The sequence below is a fragment of the Triticum urartu genome, chromosome 1A (assembly GCF_056163025.1).
Source record: "Triticum urartu cultivar PI428250 chromosome 1A, HENAU_Tu73, whole genome shotgun sequence".
Lineage (NCBI taxonomy): Eukaryota > Viridiplantae > Streptophyta > Magnoliopsida > Poales > Poaceae > Triticum > Triticum urartu.
The window spans coordinates 285778084-285794990 of record NC_141873.1 but is presented as its reverse complement, the minus strand read 5'-3'; the positions used below and the strand labels follow the sequence as shown (position 1 = coordinate 285794990).

The 16907-nt window shown below is 47.5% G+C and overlaps 1 protein-coding gene across 6 annotated transcripts; it reads right to left on the bottom strand.

The window, feature by feature from the left end:
- Positions 1 to 5258: 5258 nt before the first annotated feature.
- Positions 5259 to 12314, bottom strand: LOC125507189 (Tetratricopeptide repeat (TPR)-like superfamily protein). Of its 6 annotated transcripts, none has more exons than XM_048671856.2 (7): positions 11738 to 12314; positions 9305 to 11355; positions 8428 to 9211; positions 7789 to 7950; positions 7076 to 7270; positions 5901 to 6051; positions 5259 to 5823 (listed from the first exon to the last, which is right to left on the bottom strand). In XM_048671856.2, the coding sequence occupies exons 1-2, from the start codon at positions 12081 to 12083 to the stop codon at positions 9317 to 9319; spliced, it is 2385 nt and encodes a 794-aa protein (XP_048527813.1). In that variant the 5' UTR covers positions 12084 to 12314; the 3' UTR covers positions 5259 to 5823; positions 5901 to 6051; positions 7076 to 7270; positions 7789 to 7950; positions 8428 to 9211; positions 9305 to 9316. The 6 variants fall into 6 exon arrangements, with proteins under 6 accessions (XP_048527813.1, XP_048527809.1, XP_048527818.1 ...); XM_048671852.2 differs by having other exon boundaries at positions 7076 to 7125; XM_048671861.2 differs by lacking the exon at positions 7076 to 7270.
- Between the last annotated feature and the right edge of the window lie 4593 nt (positions 12315 to 16907).

The following is a 16907-nucleotide window of genomic DNA, read 5'->3' as shown; positions in this document are numbered from 1 at the left end:
CCATGTTGGCTCCCACATGTTCCACGATGATCTCATCGGATGAACCACGATGTCGAGGATTCAATCAATCCCGTATTCAATTCCCTTTGTCAATCGGTACGTTACTTGCCCGATATTCGATCGTCGGTATCCCAATACCTCGTTCAATCTCGTTACCGGCAAGTCACTTTGCTCGTACCGTAATGCATGATCCCGTGACCAAACACTTAGTCACATTGAGCTCATTATGATGATGCATTACCGAGTGGGCCCAGAGATACCTCTCCGTCATACGGAGTGACAAATCCCAGTCTCGATCCGTGTCAACCCAACAGATACTTTTGGGGATACCTGTAGTATACCTTTATAGTCACCCAGTTACGTTGTGACGTTTGGTACACCCAAAGCACTCCTACGGCATCCGGGAGTTACACGATCTCATGGTCTAAGGAAATGATACTTGACATTGGAAAAGCTCTAGCAAACGAACTACACGATCTTGTGCTATGCTTAGGATTGGGTCTTGTCCATCACATCATTCTCCTAATGATGTGATCCCGTTATAAATGACATCCAATATCCATAGTCAGGAAACCATGACTATCTATTGATCAACGAGCTAGTTAACTAGAGGCTCACTAGGGACATGTTATGGTCTATGTATTCACACATGTATTATGATTTCCAGATAACACAATTATAGAATGAATAATAGACAATTATCACGAACAAGGAAATATAATAATAATCATTTTATTATTGCCTCTAGGGCATATTTTCAACATAAAGATTACCCCTCTTGCGACATGCCTACTATGCGGTTATGCCTCTAAGTCGTGCTCCGACACGTGGGAGATATAGCCGCATCGTGGGTGTTACAACACCCACCCTGCTGTTCAAGCTAGACATCAAGAAGGCTTTTGACTCGGTTAGATGGGACTTCCTTATGGACCTCTTGAGGCACCTGGGGTTCCCGTCCAGATTTCGCGATCGGGTTTCTGCACTCCTCTCCACTGCCACCTCGAGGGTTCTTATCAATGGGGTGGTGGGTGATCCGATGAAGCACGGTTGTGGCCTCCGGTAGGGAGATCCACTATCTCTGCTGCTCCTTGTCCTGGCAATCGACCCCCTGCATCAGCTCCTCAACAAGGCCACTGCACAAGGACATCTTCAACCCATCCGCGGAAGTGCACCGACCATCAGGGCGTCCTTGTACGCAGACGATGCCGCCATCTTTGTCAAACCCACCAGGGTTGACGTCCAATTTCTTGCTTCCTCCTTGGCTGCTTTTGGGGAGGTGACCGGCCTGCATACTAACTGTACCAAAAGTTTGGTGGCTCCTATTCGTTGCAACAACATAAATTTGGATGACATTCTCGAGTTCTCCCTGGTGGTGCGCACGGCTTTCCCAGTGCGGTACCTTGGCCTTCCGCTATCGGTCAAGTGTCTCAAGAGCATTCATTTTCAACACCTTGTGGACAAGGTCGCATGCAAGCTCCCACCATGGCAAGGAAGACACGTCGGCACTGCTGGGCGTGTGGTGCTTGTAAAGGCGGTCCTCACGGCCATTGCAATTTATCATCTCACGTCTCTCGACATCCCCGTGGAGATCCTTAACGCAATTGACCGACTTCGACAAGCTTACCTTTGGGCGGGTACCGACAAAGTCTCGGGAGGGTCATGCAAGATCAATTGGGACCTCCTCTGCAAGCCTAAACAGTTTGGTGGCTTGGGTGTGCTTAATTTGAACAAATTCGCTTAGGCCCTCCGACTTCGATGGCTATGGTTCGAGTGGGTGAAGAAAAGCAAGTCTTGGGTTGGCATGGGGTCTCCATGCACCGAGGACGACCACATTTTTTTTGCGGCCGCTACAATGGTTATAGTGGGAAATGGGCGCACGGCCAGATTCTGGCACTCCCCTTGGCTGCATGGTCTCTGCCCCCGTGACTTAGCACCGAACATTTTCGCCATCTCCCGCAAGAAGAATTCCTCCGTTCAGCAAGCCCTCACCAACAACAGCTGGATCTCCCTCATTGACACCTCCAATGGCCTATCGTTTGCACACGTCCAACAGTTTGCCGACCTCTGGGAGAAGATATCCATGACCTCTCTGAATGATGACACAGAAGATTCAATCATCTGGAAGTTCACCAAGGATGGGGTGTACTCTGCTTCCTCTGCTTACAAGGCACAGTTTGAGGGTCTCACATCGTCCGATCTCGTTCACTCTGTATGGAGGGTTTGGGCCACCCCTCGGTGCAAGTTCTTTGCTTGGCTAGTCCTTGAAAACAGGATTTGGACATCGGATTGTCTCATACGTCGCGGATGGCCAAACTGTGGCCTCTGCCCACTTTGCAAGCAATGCCAGGAGTCGGCGGCCCATCTCCTCTTCCATTGCCGCTTCACCATCCGCATTTGGAACCATATTCTCACGTGGCTTGGCATGCATCACATTTCTACGGCGATATGGCAGACGAGGATTCGGCGAAAGATTGATGGAACGACAACCTTCAGATTCGCCTTGGCTCCCCTAAGGTGCTAGCCTCCTTGATGATGCTTATCTCATGGGAGATATGGACAGAGCGTAACGCTAGGGTCTTTCGAGACACGATCATCCCTTCCATGGTCCTAATCTGTAAGATCAAAGAGGAGGTGTCTCTTTGGGCAGTGGCAGGTGCAAAGCACATGAGTGTTGTAATGCCGCGAGAGTAGACCTTTTATTTTGCCGTCTTGCGGCCCTTGTTCGATAACTCCTTTTTTAATCAATGAAATGGCAAATCTTTTGTCTTGTTTCAAAAAGAAATATAAGAGACGATTAATGTTGAGCCATTAGAACATGTATATGCCGTTGCAATGCACGGACAGCTAGTTTGTCACTGTAATCGGGGAGTTATTCTAACCAAACAAGCTCTCAAGGGCGACCCGACGTGGATTAGCTGGAGGAACGTGCGTACGCTCTATGGTGCTTATCCGATTCAGCTGTGAGTGCAGAGTGCACTGCCGAAACGGAGCGCGAAAGCAGGAAAACACACGCGCGCGCACACACACACGTCGAGTTCCCGTGTCAATCTTGGCTCCCTCCCTCCCGTGATGGAGCCAAACAGCGATGCTGCTGTCTCGTGTCGGCCGGGGTTAGCTGGTGGAGCGTCTTCCCGCCCTCGCCCTCGTGCCAGCATGAGGCACCGAGCCGAGTGCAGGTCTGACCTCTGTGCTCGGTCCACGTCTGACCTATCTCTCTGTGCTCGGTCCACGTCTGGACTGGATTCAGGATGAGAGCCGTCCCGCGCACTGGCCCGCCACGTTGGCTTCTCCTCCATTCCGAGCACCTGCGAGCGATCGATCATCCGGGAACTTCGACGTAAGTGCCAGGGTCAGTGGCCCAATTGTGCTTGTCTTGCTGTAAAACCTTTACTATTACCAGCCGCGTAGTCATTATTCCTCGAACCCCACTCACTCACTACGCGGTCCCATGCATACGTCCATGCCGTGTACCCAGTCACCGTCGTGACAGTTTATGCCCAGCCCAAACCAGAAACAAAGAAAACCCGATAGGAGGGACGGACGGAGGAATTGTGACGGGCAGGAACGTTCCAATTTTTCATCAACCTATAGCAAACCAACAAAGGCAACTGATGATGCCGCTCAGGAGCCAGGTGCGACAGAGCAGACAAGGAGGGCCAGGCGCTGCATGGCCGGAGCCGGCCCGGGGACAGCGGCAAGCGACCGGACCGGTGGGACGGCGACGGGGTTCCTTCTCACGACTAGTACTCCTAGCCAGACCCCGGCACCGGCAGTCGCGCGACACAAAAGCCCGGAGGCGCCCTACGTCCAGCGCTGCCTCACTGCCCTCGCCTCGCCGCATCATTTCAGACACGACCCCGACCTTGCCTCCCCTCCCCTCCCCTCACTACTCGATCGATCGACCTCGCTAGCTGCTGCGCGGTCCGATTCACTCTCCACACACGCACTAGAATCTACACGGATGGACGGATCGTGCAGTGCATAGGTAGGGGGCTGGGCTGGTTGGTCGTCGTGCGTGATGAGCCGGCCGGCCGGCTGGCCGGCCACGAATGCGGGCAACCGTCCCGGGGAACCAGGGTCGCTGCTCATCGATCGGACTTCACCGGACCGGACATGTACGTGTGTACGTGTATTTAGCTAGCCATGTATACGTAGACTGAGATGATAGCACCAGCGAATAGTGTTGCGGCGACCGATGACAGCGTCTTGACGTCTACACAAAAATCTGCATGTGCCGAGGGCTTGAGGTGATGAACTGCGAGCAGTGGCCGGTCGGCGCATGTGCATGATACTCCACGTCGATCTACAGATAAGTAGGAGTACTCCTAGATGCACATGCATCAGTCCATTTCCCTGTGTCTAACGTACCTCTTCTGAGATTTCTGGCATGCTCTTCTTGCCACAGCTTTTGCAAGCAAAACACACAGGCTGCGCATCGATGCTTCCATCCGTCCGCTGGCCAAGGCAGGCAGCAGAATGATCCCAGGAGCCCTGACGCCAACGGCGTACCCACACGACGGCGGTCGGGAGGGACATCGATCGTCATTGCCGGCGCAGCACCGTACCTGGCCCATGATTCTGCCGGAATCCCAACCTATCCATGCATCATCTGCTTCTGCTGCCTTCACAAGACATCAGAGAAAATGTGTGTACACAGCAGCAACAGATGCAGATGGCTGGCTCTTGGAAACTAGACATCGTGTTGATGGATGTCGCAACCCTGCTGCCGTACCCTCTTGGCCTCTTTTCTTTCTCTCTTTTGAGGTAGCAACACTGCTGTAAGTTGACTTGGGGACGGAACCGTATCTTCGCGTCCGTCCAACTGTATAATTTGGACAAACCAAGAATTTCTTCGGACGTGGCCAAAGTGTCCGTCCCCTACAGCCAACTTTCCGAGACTTTGTCCGCTAGCACCTCGTCCTTGGTCGCTGTGGGCATCAGATCAAGATCAGACAGTTTGGCGCCATGCCTTGCTTTGCATAAACATGGATTTCCAATCCCGGATCTTCACTGTTTTTTGCGTGTAGAATCTTTTGCTATTTACCTACATGGTGTTTGCAACAAAAGAACAAAAACTTGTTCTCATCTTACACATCGGTACAAGATCCGCACCAGCAAGTCTTTCTACTCTTCTCACGTCAACAAGATGGCGTATATCACTTCTCATGGCACGAGAAAAAACAGAGCTCCCGAGCACAAGCCTTGGCTGTGCCGTCTGTTCAGCGGATACATACATACAGTTGAACAATGCACATCACTGATTTCGTACCTCTTCTTAATACAAACAACTGTTGTCTCTGACCAGTAAGCATGATCTGATTACAACATACATCAACAACAGAACAACTGTACATGATGAACAGACACGCATTCAATTGCGAGAAACTGCATAAAACGCGGAGCCTCGCTCAGTAAAGGATCGTAAACGACTAGAGCACATCAAGGACGAAAACTGACAGGAACGTGCCCTGAGGAGTGTTAACAGCAGGCCACCACCCATGTACCGATCCCTCAAGTTTTGGCTTTCGGTGATGCACCAGATTGCTCATTTAGATCTCAGGAGATGCTAGCTCCATGGAAGAAATCTTGCACAAGGTTGTGGACCACCCTGCCCAGATAGATAGATGCCTAGCCTCAGGTCATGTCCTCTTCCATCCGACAAGTGCGTTCATGCTTCATGGATTTCCTGGGATCAACTTGGTTTTCCGTGAGGATGCTCGCACAGTGACCGTTGAATAGCAAAGTAAAATTGTTGTTACAGTGCTGATGTTCCACTGGTTCGGTGGCATCTTTCTGTGCCGTTGGAAGTACATATCCCCCCACCTGCAGCATCTGTAAGTCATTTCTCAATGTTGTACCAGCATTATAAGGGTAGACTGAAACAGCAAAAACATTTGCACCTCTGGTCAGCCCCCGATTACGCTTAATTGGCTGGCTCCATGACTACCGCAACTGGCAGATTCACGTTCAGATTCTTTCCTAACTTGTTACTCCAGCCAACGACGAGGTAGGGCTGGGCGATGGTGACGGCTCACCTTAATGCCATTCAATCTAAGAATAAGGGAATAATCTTTCTTCAGAAAAGTATGCCATAACTCCTACAGTGAATCTATTGAAAGCGGACAGATATTCCGATACCCCCCCCCCCCCCCCAAGCAAGTGACAACAAAATGAGAAGACAAATGAGATGTATAATTTTTTTTCCTGCTTATTTTAGTATGGCTCTACATACTGTTTGCATGCACAACAATTTGTGAACAAGGCATATGGAACTTGATTTATGAAGAGCAGAATCAACTACCCCCACCGATCCGTATTAATTGACTCACACTTAGTACAATTTCGTACTGAAGTTGTACTAAGTGTGCGTCAATTAATATGGACCGCAGGGAGTACCGTGTTTATCTCAAAAAAACCTAATGTGTTTACATCTATAAAAATGGACAAACTAATGTCTTCCGTAACAATGTACAGGATTAAATGTAAGCAAATATTCATAGCTAATAAAGGAAAAGCAAACCTACAAGGAAAAACATGAAGCTAAGTGAAGCCTCGAGGAAATGGATCTCTTACTGCATATTTAAAAAAACACTAGCTAAATGCCCGTGCGTTGCTACGGTAAAAAAAAAAATCTAAGGTCTTGCGGTCCATGTTCACATCTAGCAATATGTCTTTCTTCTAAGGTTTCTTTACATCTTTAGATGGAGGAAGATTTACACTATCAGATTTTTAACCTGTTTGAAAAGTAAGTTTCACGTTTTCTATTAGAAGGCAATGCATGCAGTAACCAATGTTGTGACTCAATAAACTGCCCACTTGATCAAAGACGTGTTAATTGCATAATGATATGACGTTTTATTCAAACCAAAGGGACACCCAAAAACATGTGAGCAAGATGATCAATATCAGAAAACCAACACAGAGGAATGATATACTCCCTCCGTCCCAAAATTCTTGTCTTAGATTTGTCTAAATACGGATGTAGTGACTTGATACATCCGTATTTAGACAAATCTAAGACAAGAATTTTGGGACGGAGGGAGTAGTTATTTTGATATTATCTGAGGACGACCACCTTGAGTGCAGAACCAGATGTATTTCAACTGTTGTTAAACATCGATGGTCCTGCGTATCACAAGAAAAGAGGGGAAATCATTTTTGTGGATTAAAGCTCATGATCAGTGAAAATATTCCCAGTGTACTCTCCTTGCATCTGAAATGAGCTACCAGATAAATGTTTCCAGTTGAATTATGTATCCCAATGGCAAAGCTGAACTTGCAGGAAAACACATCAAATCAAATCAAGAGACATCAGAAAACACATAGATACACACTCTTATGTATAACTAAACTACTAATTCAGTGTAAAGCCAACACAACCACAAAGTTCAGTCAACTTGTAGCACTGAACTTGAATAAGAACAGATTGCCTGTTTCTTGTCCAAACAATCCAAACCTCCCCCCCCCCCCCCCCCCCCACCTCTCTGCAGACAGACATTGAGAAATCCCCCATTGATGCACCTCCTTATTCTCCTATGTAAAAAACACTAAGACACATCTTGACTGTCTAAACTCTAAAGCCATACTTTGACCGACAGTTAGTCCACTTATATATGACTTATGTTACACAAAATAGACACCATTGGATTTGTGTTCAAAAAAGACTTTCTTATACTTATGATTTTATAACCACTAACAAAATACTGTATAACAAATTTATGGTCAAAGGTCCTATATTTTTAAATTGATGGAGTACTGAACAATCGGCTTCATGATTGCACATCATACCTGATGAAAGGTCGTTGCATATATTTAATTGTTGAGACTTGAGACAGCAAAACTGATTACTCCCTCTGTTGAGGAATATGAGGCGTATTTCACTTTTCAAAGTCTCCAATGCACGACTTTTACTATGACTTGTGGACATTCACAGTTTCACTTGTAATATGCCTACAGAATAGTAAAAAGATATACAACATAAGAGAATTTTGCAAGACAAATACTCCCTCTGTTTCATTTCACTTTTTATAAAGTCTCCAATGCACGACTTTGGAAAGTTTGACCAAACTTATATTGAAAAATATCAATATCTACAGTGAATGTTGGTATTTTTTTCTATAAACCTGGTCAAACTTTAAAAAGTTTGATTTACGACAAACCTAATATGCAGAGTAAAAAGAAACGGAGTACTATGATTTGTTCTTTCATGCTTAATATCCTTTTGCACGTACTAGAGGACAAAGTTTTCAAACACTGACTGCACGAATAATAATGTGCCATATATTTCGGTGCTTCTATGTAAGTGCAGCTGCTTTGTTAGAGGGTAAACCAAACACTAATTATGACATCAGTCTCTAAGAATTCTTGATTAAATTGTAATGGTCATGTGGCGCAACAGGAGTCTCAATGTGAGAGATTTTATCTAACCTTATGCCTTGGCATAACTGCTGCCATGTAAAATGGAGACGAGTCTGCCGGCCACTTTCCCTCGGTGGCCTTTTTTTTTCGAAACCCCTCGGTGGCCTTGGCATCCAGGACATTGATAGAGCAGGGCTTGCGCTGCGATTGAGATGGCAATGGTTCAGCAGGACGGAGACTGGGCGAGCTTGGGCTGGCCTTGACCTGCAGTTCTCGGTAGAGGAGCGCTCATTGTTCTTTGCCTCCACCAGCATGATCATTGGCAATGGCCAAACGGCCTTGTTCTGGGAGGATCGCTGGATCGGGGGCAAATCTGTGAGCGAGATCGCCCCAAAGCTATATGCCTGCATCGCTAAGCGAAGACGAAAACTTCAATCGGTCACTGACGGGCTCCATGCACACGCCTGGACACGCGATATCCACGGGAACCTGGGCGTCCACGAGATTGAGCAGTACCTGCTGCTTTGGCGAACCATTGAGCACACCACCCTCTCAGACGAGCCGGATCAGCTGATCTGGAAGTGGAGTGCCAGCAGCACATACTCTGCTCGTTCTTGCTACTTTCGAGGGATCCACCAGCTGCAGCGCTTCAAAGCTCATTTGGAAGAACTGGGCACCGCCGAGAGTGAAGTTCTTTCACTGGCTAGCCAACATGGACAGGTGCTGGACTGCCGACAGATTGCAACGCCGCAGCCTACAGCACCACCCTCGCTGCCTACGTTGCACTGTCCTGAATCCTCATCTATACAAACATTTGAGGACACAGAACCTCCAAGTCTTTAACTCTCAATACCTGTACATCACCAACGGGTATTAGAGATTATAGTAAGAATTAACCATGCAGTGCAATGTTATCTACATGAAGAAAAAAAGCAATCTCACTTACATGATCAGGGTACTATATACCAGTTTTGACAGAAAGTGCGTGCAATATGGGTATATAGCAAAGCATGTTACTTTTTCGCAGAGCTCTAACAAGCACAAAATAAACTCGAATGTCCGGGAAAACACCAACAGATAACATAATCGGAATGAACATGATGGCTTCTTTAGGAAATTTCCTTTTGCAAAGTCGATTGATTGCAGCACTGAAGTCTTCAATAGAAGCTTCAAAACCATCATCAATAAGCTTACCAACTAATGAAATGGCATCGTAAGGCATTCCTTTTGCACACTGAGCTTTGATTACTGTTGTGTATGCAAATTTTCTCAATTCAATGCCCTTTTCTCTGAGGGATTCCAATAGCATTTCTGCTTGAATAACTTTCCCCTTCAAGCACAGCACATTGATAAGCAAGTTATAAGTAACAGGTGTGGGCACTAGACCACAGCATAACATACGGTCATGTATGCAGAAAGCCATCTGGATGTCCTGTGCTTCGCAAAACCCTTGTATAAGCGTATTGTAAGTTATTGGGTCGGCTCCATCCATATTGTCCAGAAAATGGATAGCATCACGGAATCTGAGCTGCTTACATAGTCCTTTAATAACAACACTGTAAGTTACAGCATTTGGCTTGATCCCTTTTCCCACCATTTCATAAAAAAAACTGAGCATAGTGTCAACTTTTCCAGCTTCAGAGAGTGCATCCATAAAGGTCGTGTATGTTACTGCTGTTGGCAGCAGATTACTTATCTCAATAGCCCTGAAATAGCTCTCTGCAGCGTGTAAATCCCCAAATTTGCAATAGCCATACAGAAGAGAATTACATGTGATAATGGTTGGATTCATACCAGCCACAACAATCTGATCATACAGACAGACAGCATTACCAATATCGCCAACCTTTGCATAACCATCGATAACTACATTATAAAGTATTACATCACCTGGCTGATATCTGCTAGCTACATTTTCCAAATACCATCTTGCTTCAACTAGAAGTCCTTTCTTGCAAAGTCCAAGAAGAATTGATAAATGGTTCAGTGAGGTTGGCACTACCTTCTGAGAACAGCACATAACATCACAAACTTCTAGTGCCCTTTCAATTTCGCCTAGCTTGCAGTAGCCGTGGATGAGGATGGAATATGCAATGACATCCATATCTAGACCAATACTATATATCTCACCAAGTAAGTTCTCCACCTCATAGACCAAACCCTTTTTGAAGAGAGCATTGAGAAGGACACTGTATGTGACAATATTCAACTGCAGCCCTTTGTCTAGGATGTCCTTTCTTATCTTCATCCCTTCTTCAACATCACCACCTTCACAATGACCAGCAATAAGTATGGTATAAGTAACAAGATCAGGTTCAATCCCTTGGTATCTCATAAACTGAATTATTTTCGGAATTTCTCTTGTCAAACCAAGCAATCGATAACCATTAATAAGGCTGTTGTAGGTGACAGTCTCGAGTTTCATTCCTTCTTTTGTCACTCTCTCAAGAAGATCCACTGCTTCATCTAGGCAACCTACTTTACACAGACCATGTATAAGAGTAGAATAGGTATACCTGTTAGGCTTTAATCCATACTTCAGCATCAGACATAAAAATGATTTTGCAGGCTGAATAAATCCCCAGTTACACAATGCAGACATCAGAGTGTTAAAGGACATTCCCAATGGTCTAAACGTCCCCCCTTCCCTTGCCTCTTGAAGGAAAGATAAAGCCTCTCCAACTTTATTTTGCTTGCAGAGGCCATCGATGAGAATGCTATGTGAATATTCGCTGTGAGAGATACCATATGCCTCCATTTCATCAAAAAGCTCCAATGCCATGTCTGTCTTCCGTAGACCATACAATAAACTATCATAGGTGGAAACTGATATTTGCATATTCAGGCTGTTCATTTTACTGAGAACGTAAAGAGCATCATGAACCATCTTAGTTCTTGCATAACTATTTGCTAGAGCATCCCATACAACACCGCTGGAATCATACTCTCTGAACTCACTCCACAAGATATCACAGAGAATGGCTGCAGACCCGGATCCTAGAGTAGAAAGGGCAATACAATGAAATGTGAGAACTGTGAGCTTTAACTGTTATATGTTGCTGCACATGTCAAGGCAACAAGCACTAAAAATAGTATGACCAAGATTACAGCTGGCAATTATATTGTTAAAGGCATATAGAAGAATATCTGTGTATGCATGACGACAGTATCCATTTATTCACGAACAGAGGAATTTTACACACTTGTGCTTTCACTAATATTTCAGTTTTTTCTCTGGTGTACATGATAAAATGGTCATGACCCTGGAATAACACAACCCCCTTGCCATATCAATCCAAATTCAAAAGATGAATAAGCGTGTTTGCATACTATCCAAAGAGATAGTGCCAGCTATAATACAAATCCGTAGGGAGCTCACCTTGTTCGCTGACCACCTGCGCCAAGCCGCCCCGCATCTCCCGCCACCTCCTCTGCCGCAGCAGTTCATAGCAGAGCTTGAACCGCGCGGCAATCGAGGCCTTTCTACCGGACTCCGCCTTGCTCTCCCCAAACCTAGGCGACCCTCCTGGCCTGCCCACAAAATGAGGCGCTAGCCGTGGATCCCTAGCAACCACGGCGTCCTCCTCGGAATCCGTTGCCGCCGCCACGGCTGCCGCGGAGGGATATGAGGATATGGGCCTAGGGATATATGCGAGAGGAGGCGAAGGGCGGCGCCAGAGTTGAGGCAGGAGGAGGCGGAGGGGAATGGGCGGTCGGAAGCGCATCCGAAGGGGCAGGGTCTCATGGCGGGGGCGCGCGCTGCGGGCTACTGTGTGGAGGTCGTCGAGCTCGAGCTTCCCTCGCGTTGAGCTTCCGTGTGCCTCCGCGGAGCTGCCACGGCGGCGTACAACATGGGAGGAGGGAGGAGGATCGCCGGCGGCGGCTGCGTGTGGTCGGGGTTTAAGCCAAGGGGTTACCCTTTCAACTGAGGAGGAGAGAGCCAGAGGGGAAGCAGGCCGAGCTCAGGGCCCGTCGGCAACAGCTCCCGCTCCGACCCGGAGAAAACCGACCGTTCGGGAAGCCTGGGCTGATAGCCCATACAGCGCAGATGCAGCCCGTTCGGGTGGAGAGAAAAGCCCAGCTCGAGTGCGCAAAGGCCGAGGTCGCGTCGGGGTGAGCAGGGCTTCCCACCAGAGAGACGCTACGCTACGCTCATCTCAAAAACAAAAAGGAAAGAAAAAGAAAACGCTACGCAGGCGGTGCGTTGGTGGCATTTTTTTTAACACAGTAAAAACGCAATCGCTCATATACACGCGTATACATTTGCCCTTATGAACGCACACACGCACATCCTACCTCTATGAGCACCTCCGAATGACTGAGACGACATATCATCTTGAAATTTACGAAGTCACCGTAGGCACCTCGTTGTCGGAACATCTCCTCCTACTGAATGCACATCGCCGGAAATCCTGAAATAAATCCAGAAATAAATGCGAGCATCAGGATTTGAATTCTAGTGGGCTGGGGATACCTGTAACACCCTCGATGCGACTATAGCTCCCACGTGTCGAGACACGACTTAGAGACATAATCGCATTGAAGGCATATGTCGCAAGTTAGTCAATCTTCACATCATCCCATGTAATATATAGATAATAAAAGGGGAGATAACATAGTTAGCTTACACTCGCCACGTCAATCAAGTACATAAATAACATTATATCATTCAAACACTCATGGCCCGACTACGGCGCCAAAATAAAAAATAACCCAACATACGACACGGTCCCGATCACCCCCAACTGGGCTCCACTACTGATCATCAGGAAAGGAAACATAGTAACGTTGAGAGTCCTCGTCGAATCCCACTTGAGCTCGAGCGCGTCACCTGAAGCGGAATCATCAGGCCATGCATATGATGTAATAGTAATCTGTGAGCCACAGGGACAGCAATCTCGCACCCTCGCGATCAAGACTATTTAAGCTTATAGGTAAGGTAAGGTAAATATATGTGGAGCTGCAGCAAGCGACTAGCATATATGGTGGCTATCCTGTGCGCAAAAGAGAGCGAGAAGAGGAGCCAAAGCGCGAACGAGAAACTAGAGGGCAACCTGCGCAAGCATTACTCCAACACCGTGTCCACTTTCCGGACTCCGCCGAGAAGAGGTCATCACGGTAACACACTCAGTTGATTCATTTTAATTAAGTTAAGGTTCAAGTTATCTACAAACCGGACATTAACAATTCCCATCTGCCCATAACCGCGGGCACGGCTTTCGAAAGTTCAAATCCCTGCAAGGGAGTCCCAACTTAGCCCATGACAAGCTCTCACGGTCAACGAAGGAATAGACCTTCTCCCGAGACGTTCCGATCAGACTCGGTACCTCGGTTCTTCAAGACACTTCGACAGGTTAAAACTAATCCAGCAACACCGCCCGAATGTGCCGACAAATCCCGATAGGAGCTGCACATATCTCGTTCTCAGGGCACACTCAGATTGTCCAAACTTCCGGTAGGCCAGCCCAGAGTTGCCCCTGGTGGCCACCGGCGGCTGACGAGGTGGACCAACACTCAGAGGAGCACTGGCCCGGGGAGGGGGAGGGTTTAAAATAAGATGACCCTCGGGCTCTGGAAACCCAAGGGGAAAAGGGGCTAGGTGGCAAATGGTAAAACCAAGGTTGGGCATTGCTGAGAAAGCTTTAATCAAGGCGAACTATCAAGGGGTTCCCATTATAACCTAACCGCGTAAGGAACGCAAAATCCGGGAACATAACACCGATATGACGGAAACTAGGGCGGCAAGAGTGGAACAAAACACTAGGCGAGAGGCCGAACCTTCCACCCTTTACCAAGTATATAGGTGCATTAAGATAACATGGCAATTAATGATATCCCAACTAGTAAATAAATGTTTCAACAAGGAACGGTCTCCCATCTTCACCTGCAACTAGCAACGCTATAAGAGGGGCTGAGCAAAGCGGTAACATAGCCAAACAATGGTTTGCTAGGACATGGTGGGTTACAGGTTTGACATGGCAATTTGGGAGGCTTGAAAGCAAGTGTTAGGCATCGTAGCATTGGCATAGCAAAAGAGCGAGCATCTAGCAAAGCAAAGATAGTAGTGATTTCGAGGGTATGATCATCTTGCCTGCAAAGTTGTCAGAGTTGACTGGATCCTCGAAAGCAAACTCAACGGGCTCCTCGTTAGCGAACTCGTCTCCCGGCTCTACCCAAACAAGACAAACAAGCAAACGGAACACAATTAACCACGTGCAAAGCTCGAACAATATGATGCAAAGATGGTATGCTATGCGGGATGCGATGTGGGATGCATATGCAAGATTTGACAAGGATGCATGAACCTGGCCTCAACTTGGAAATCCAAGTGTGCCACTGGAAAGATGAGATGAAATCTTTTGAAAACGATATAAAGAACGCCGGAATCGAAGTTACGGTTTGGAAATGGTAAGCAATTCAAATATGGCCACGTTCTGCGATTTTACAGCAAGTAGCCATCTAAATGCAACGAGATAAACATGCTACAGCACCCAAATATGGCATCAAAATACATGGCAGGGATGCATTCAAGATGCTTAACAAAAGTCTAGCACTGAGCTACGGCCAATTCATCCATTAACAGGTTCAAACACGCATGGCAAAAATGCATATGGTAAACAGATCTCAGACTTAGTGAAATTAACACTTGTCTGGAATTTCAGATCAGATAGCACTCTTCGGAGCAAAAAAACTACATGCTACAGGACATGAACATGGCAAATTAAAGAATGACATGGAGCTACTCAAAGAGCTTAACAAAAGTCCCTTAGTGACCTTGAGCCAAAAGGGATCAGAAAATACATTTGCAAGCATGTGAACATGGCAAAAACATAATCAGATCACGGACTTAGTGAAAACTGGAGCATGCTGAAAACATATATCAAGTAGGCATGTTTACAAGCTCGATGCACTCACCACGGAGCAAGTCATGATAATCTAAGCATACACCTATCAAGAATACACAAAATACAAGCTAGACATGGCAAGAACAATATCATAGCATGCACGGATCAACTACAACATCATCGGCAAAATTGCTAACAAGTAGACAATCTGCCCAGATTCATGAAGTAGCAAAAGTAGAGCTCGATTGACTCAAGCTAGGGTGCTCCATAATTGCAAATAAAGACATGGATGGATAGAGCACTACAAGATTAACAAAACATCCTTACTGATTATCCTCAAAAGAGGCACGGATCACTAGGAAACAACATGAACGTATGGCCATATGAGATAAACAGCTCAAGGACTTAGTGGAAAAGCTAAGTCCCTGAAATCAGCATTACCAAGTGCCTCACTTTGCAAGCTTGTGCTAGTCACCACACACATCACAAAAATACATGGGTTGCACCTCTGGAAAGATGGCAAAACCCTTAACAAAACATATGTAGAACTCATGGGCATATCATGCACACAATAATCATGGCAAAAATGACAAATAGCAAAATGGAGTAGCAGATCTGACAATTATCCCAAGTAGCACTCTTCTAACAGCATTTCGGGCATCAAGATGAACTCAAATGAAAATGATGCAATGGAATGAAATGATGTACTCTCTGAAATGAACATTTTGATATGCTAAATGCCCAAAACGGAGCTACGGATGAGGAGTTACGACATGATGAAGTTGCAAGAAAAATATAAGGGAGAGGGGGAAAGTCAACCCTGAGATCTAGGGTTTACTGTAGCAGCGGATCGGGAGCACTGTAGCAAGCCGCCGGATCTAGGTCACCGGGGACGTCGTTCACCGGAGACGAGGCGGGGCGGCCGGATCTCTCGCCGGAGAAGTCGCCGGCGTCGAGGAGGAGGTCGCCCGGAGCTTCAAGGAGGCGGGGCGAGGCATCGCGGGGCGGCACCGGATCTGCGGCGGCGTCAGGCTTGGCGGCGGAGGCGGCGTCGGCGAGCGGGCGGAGATGGTGCGGCGGCGGAGCTCGCCGGTGCCGGAGTTGATGGCGGAGAGCGGCGGCCGGCTCGGGCGAGGAAGGAGGAGGCGTGCGCGGGCGGCGGCGCCCGGGAGGGCCTCCCGCGGGCTTGCCAGGCTGGTGGCGCGGGGCGGCGGCGCCTGCCACGTGGCGCGATGGGAGAGGGCGGCGGCGATGTTGTTGGGGAACGTAGCAGAAAACAAAAATTTTCCTACGGTTTCACCAAGATCCATCTAGGAGTTCATCTAGCAACGAGTGATTAGATGCATCTACGTACCTCATAGATCGCGAGCGGAAGCGTTCAAAGAACAGGGATGAGGGAGTCGTACTCGACGTGATTCGAATCATCGAAGATCCTAGCACCGAACGGACGGCACCTCCGTGTTCAACACACGTACGGAACAGCCACGTCTCCTCCTTCTTGATCCAGCAAGGGGGAAGGAGAGGTTGAGGGAGATGGCTCCAGCAGCAGCACGACGGCGTGGTGATGATGGAGCTGCAGTACTCCGGCAGGGCTTCGCTAAGCGCTATGGAGGAGGAGGAGGTATTGGAGAGGGAGAGGGAGGCACCAAAGGCTGAGGTATGAAGTCCTCCATCTCCCCCACTATATATAGGAGGGCCAAGGGG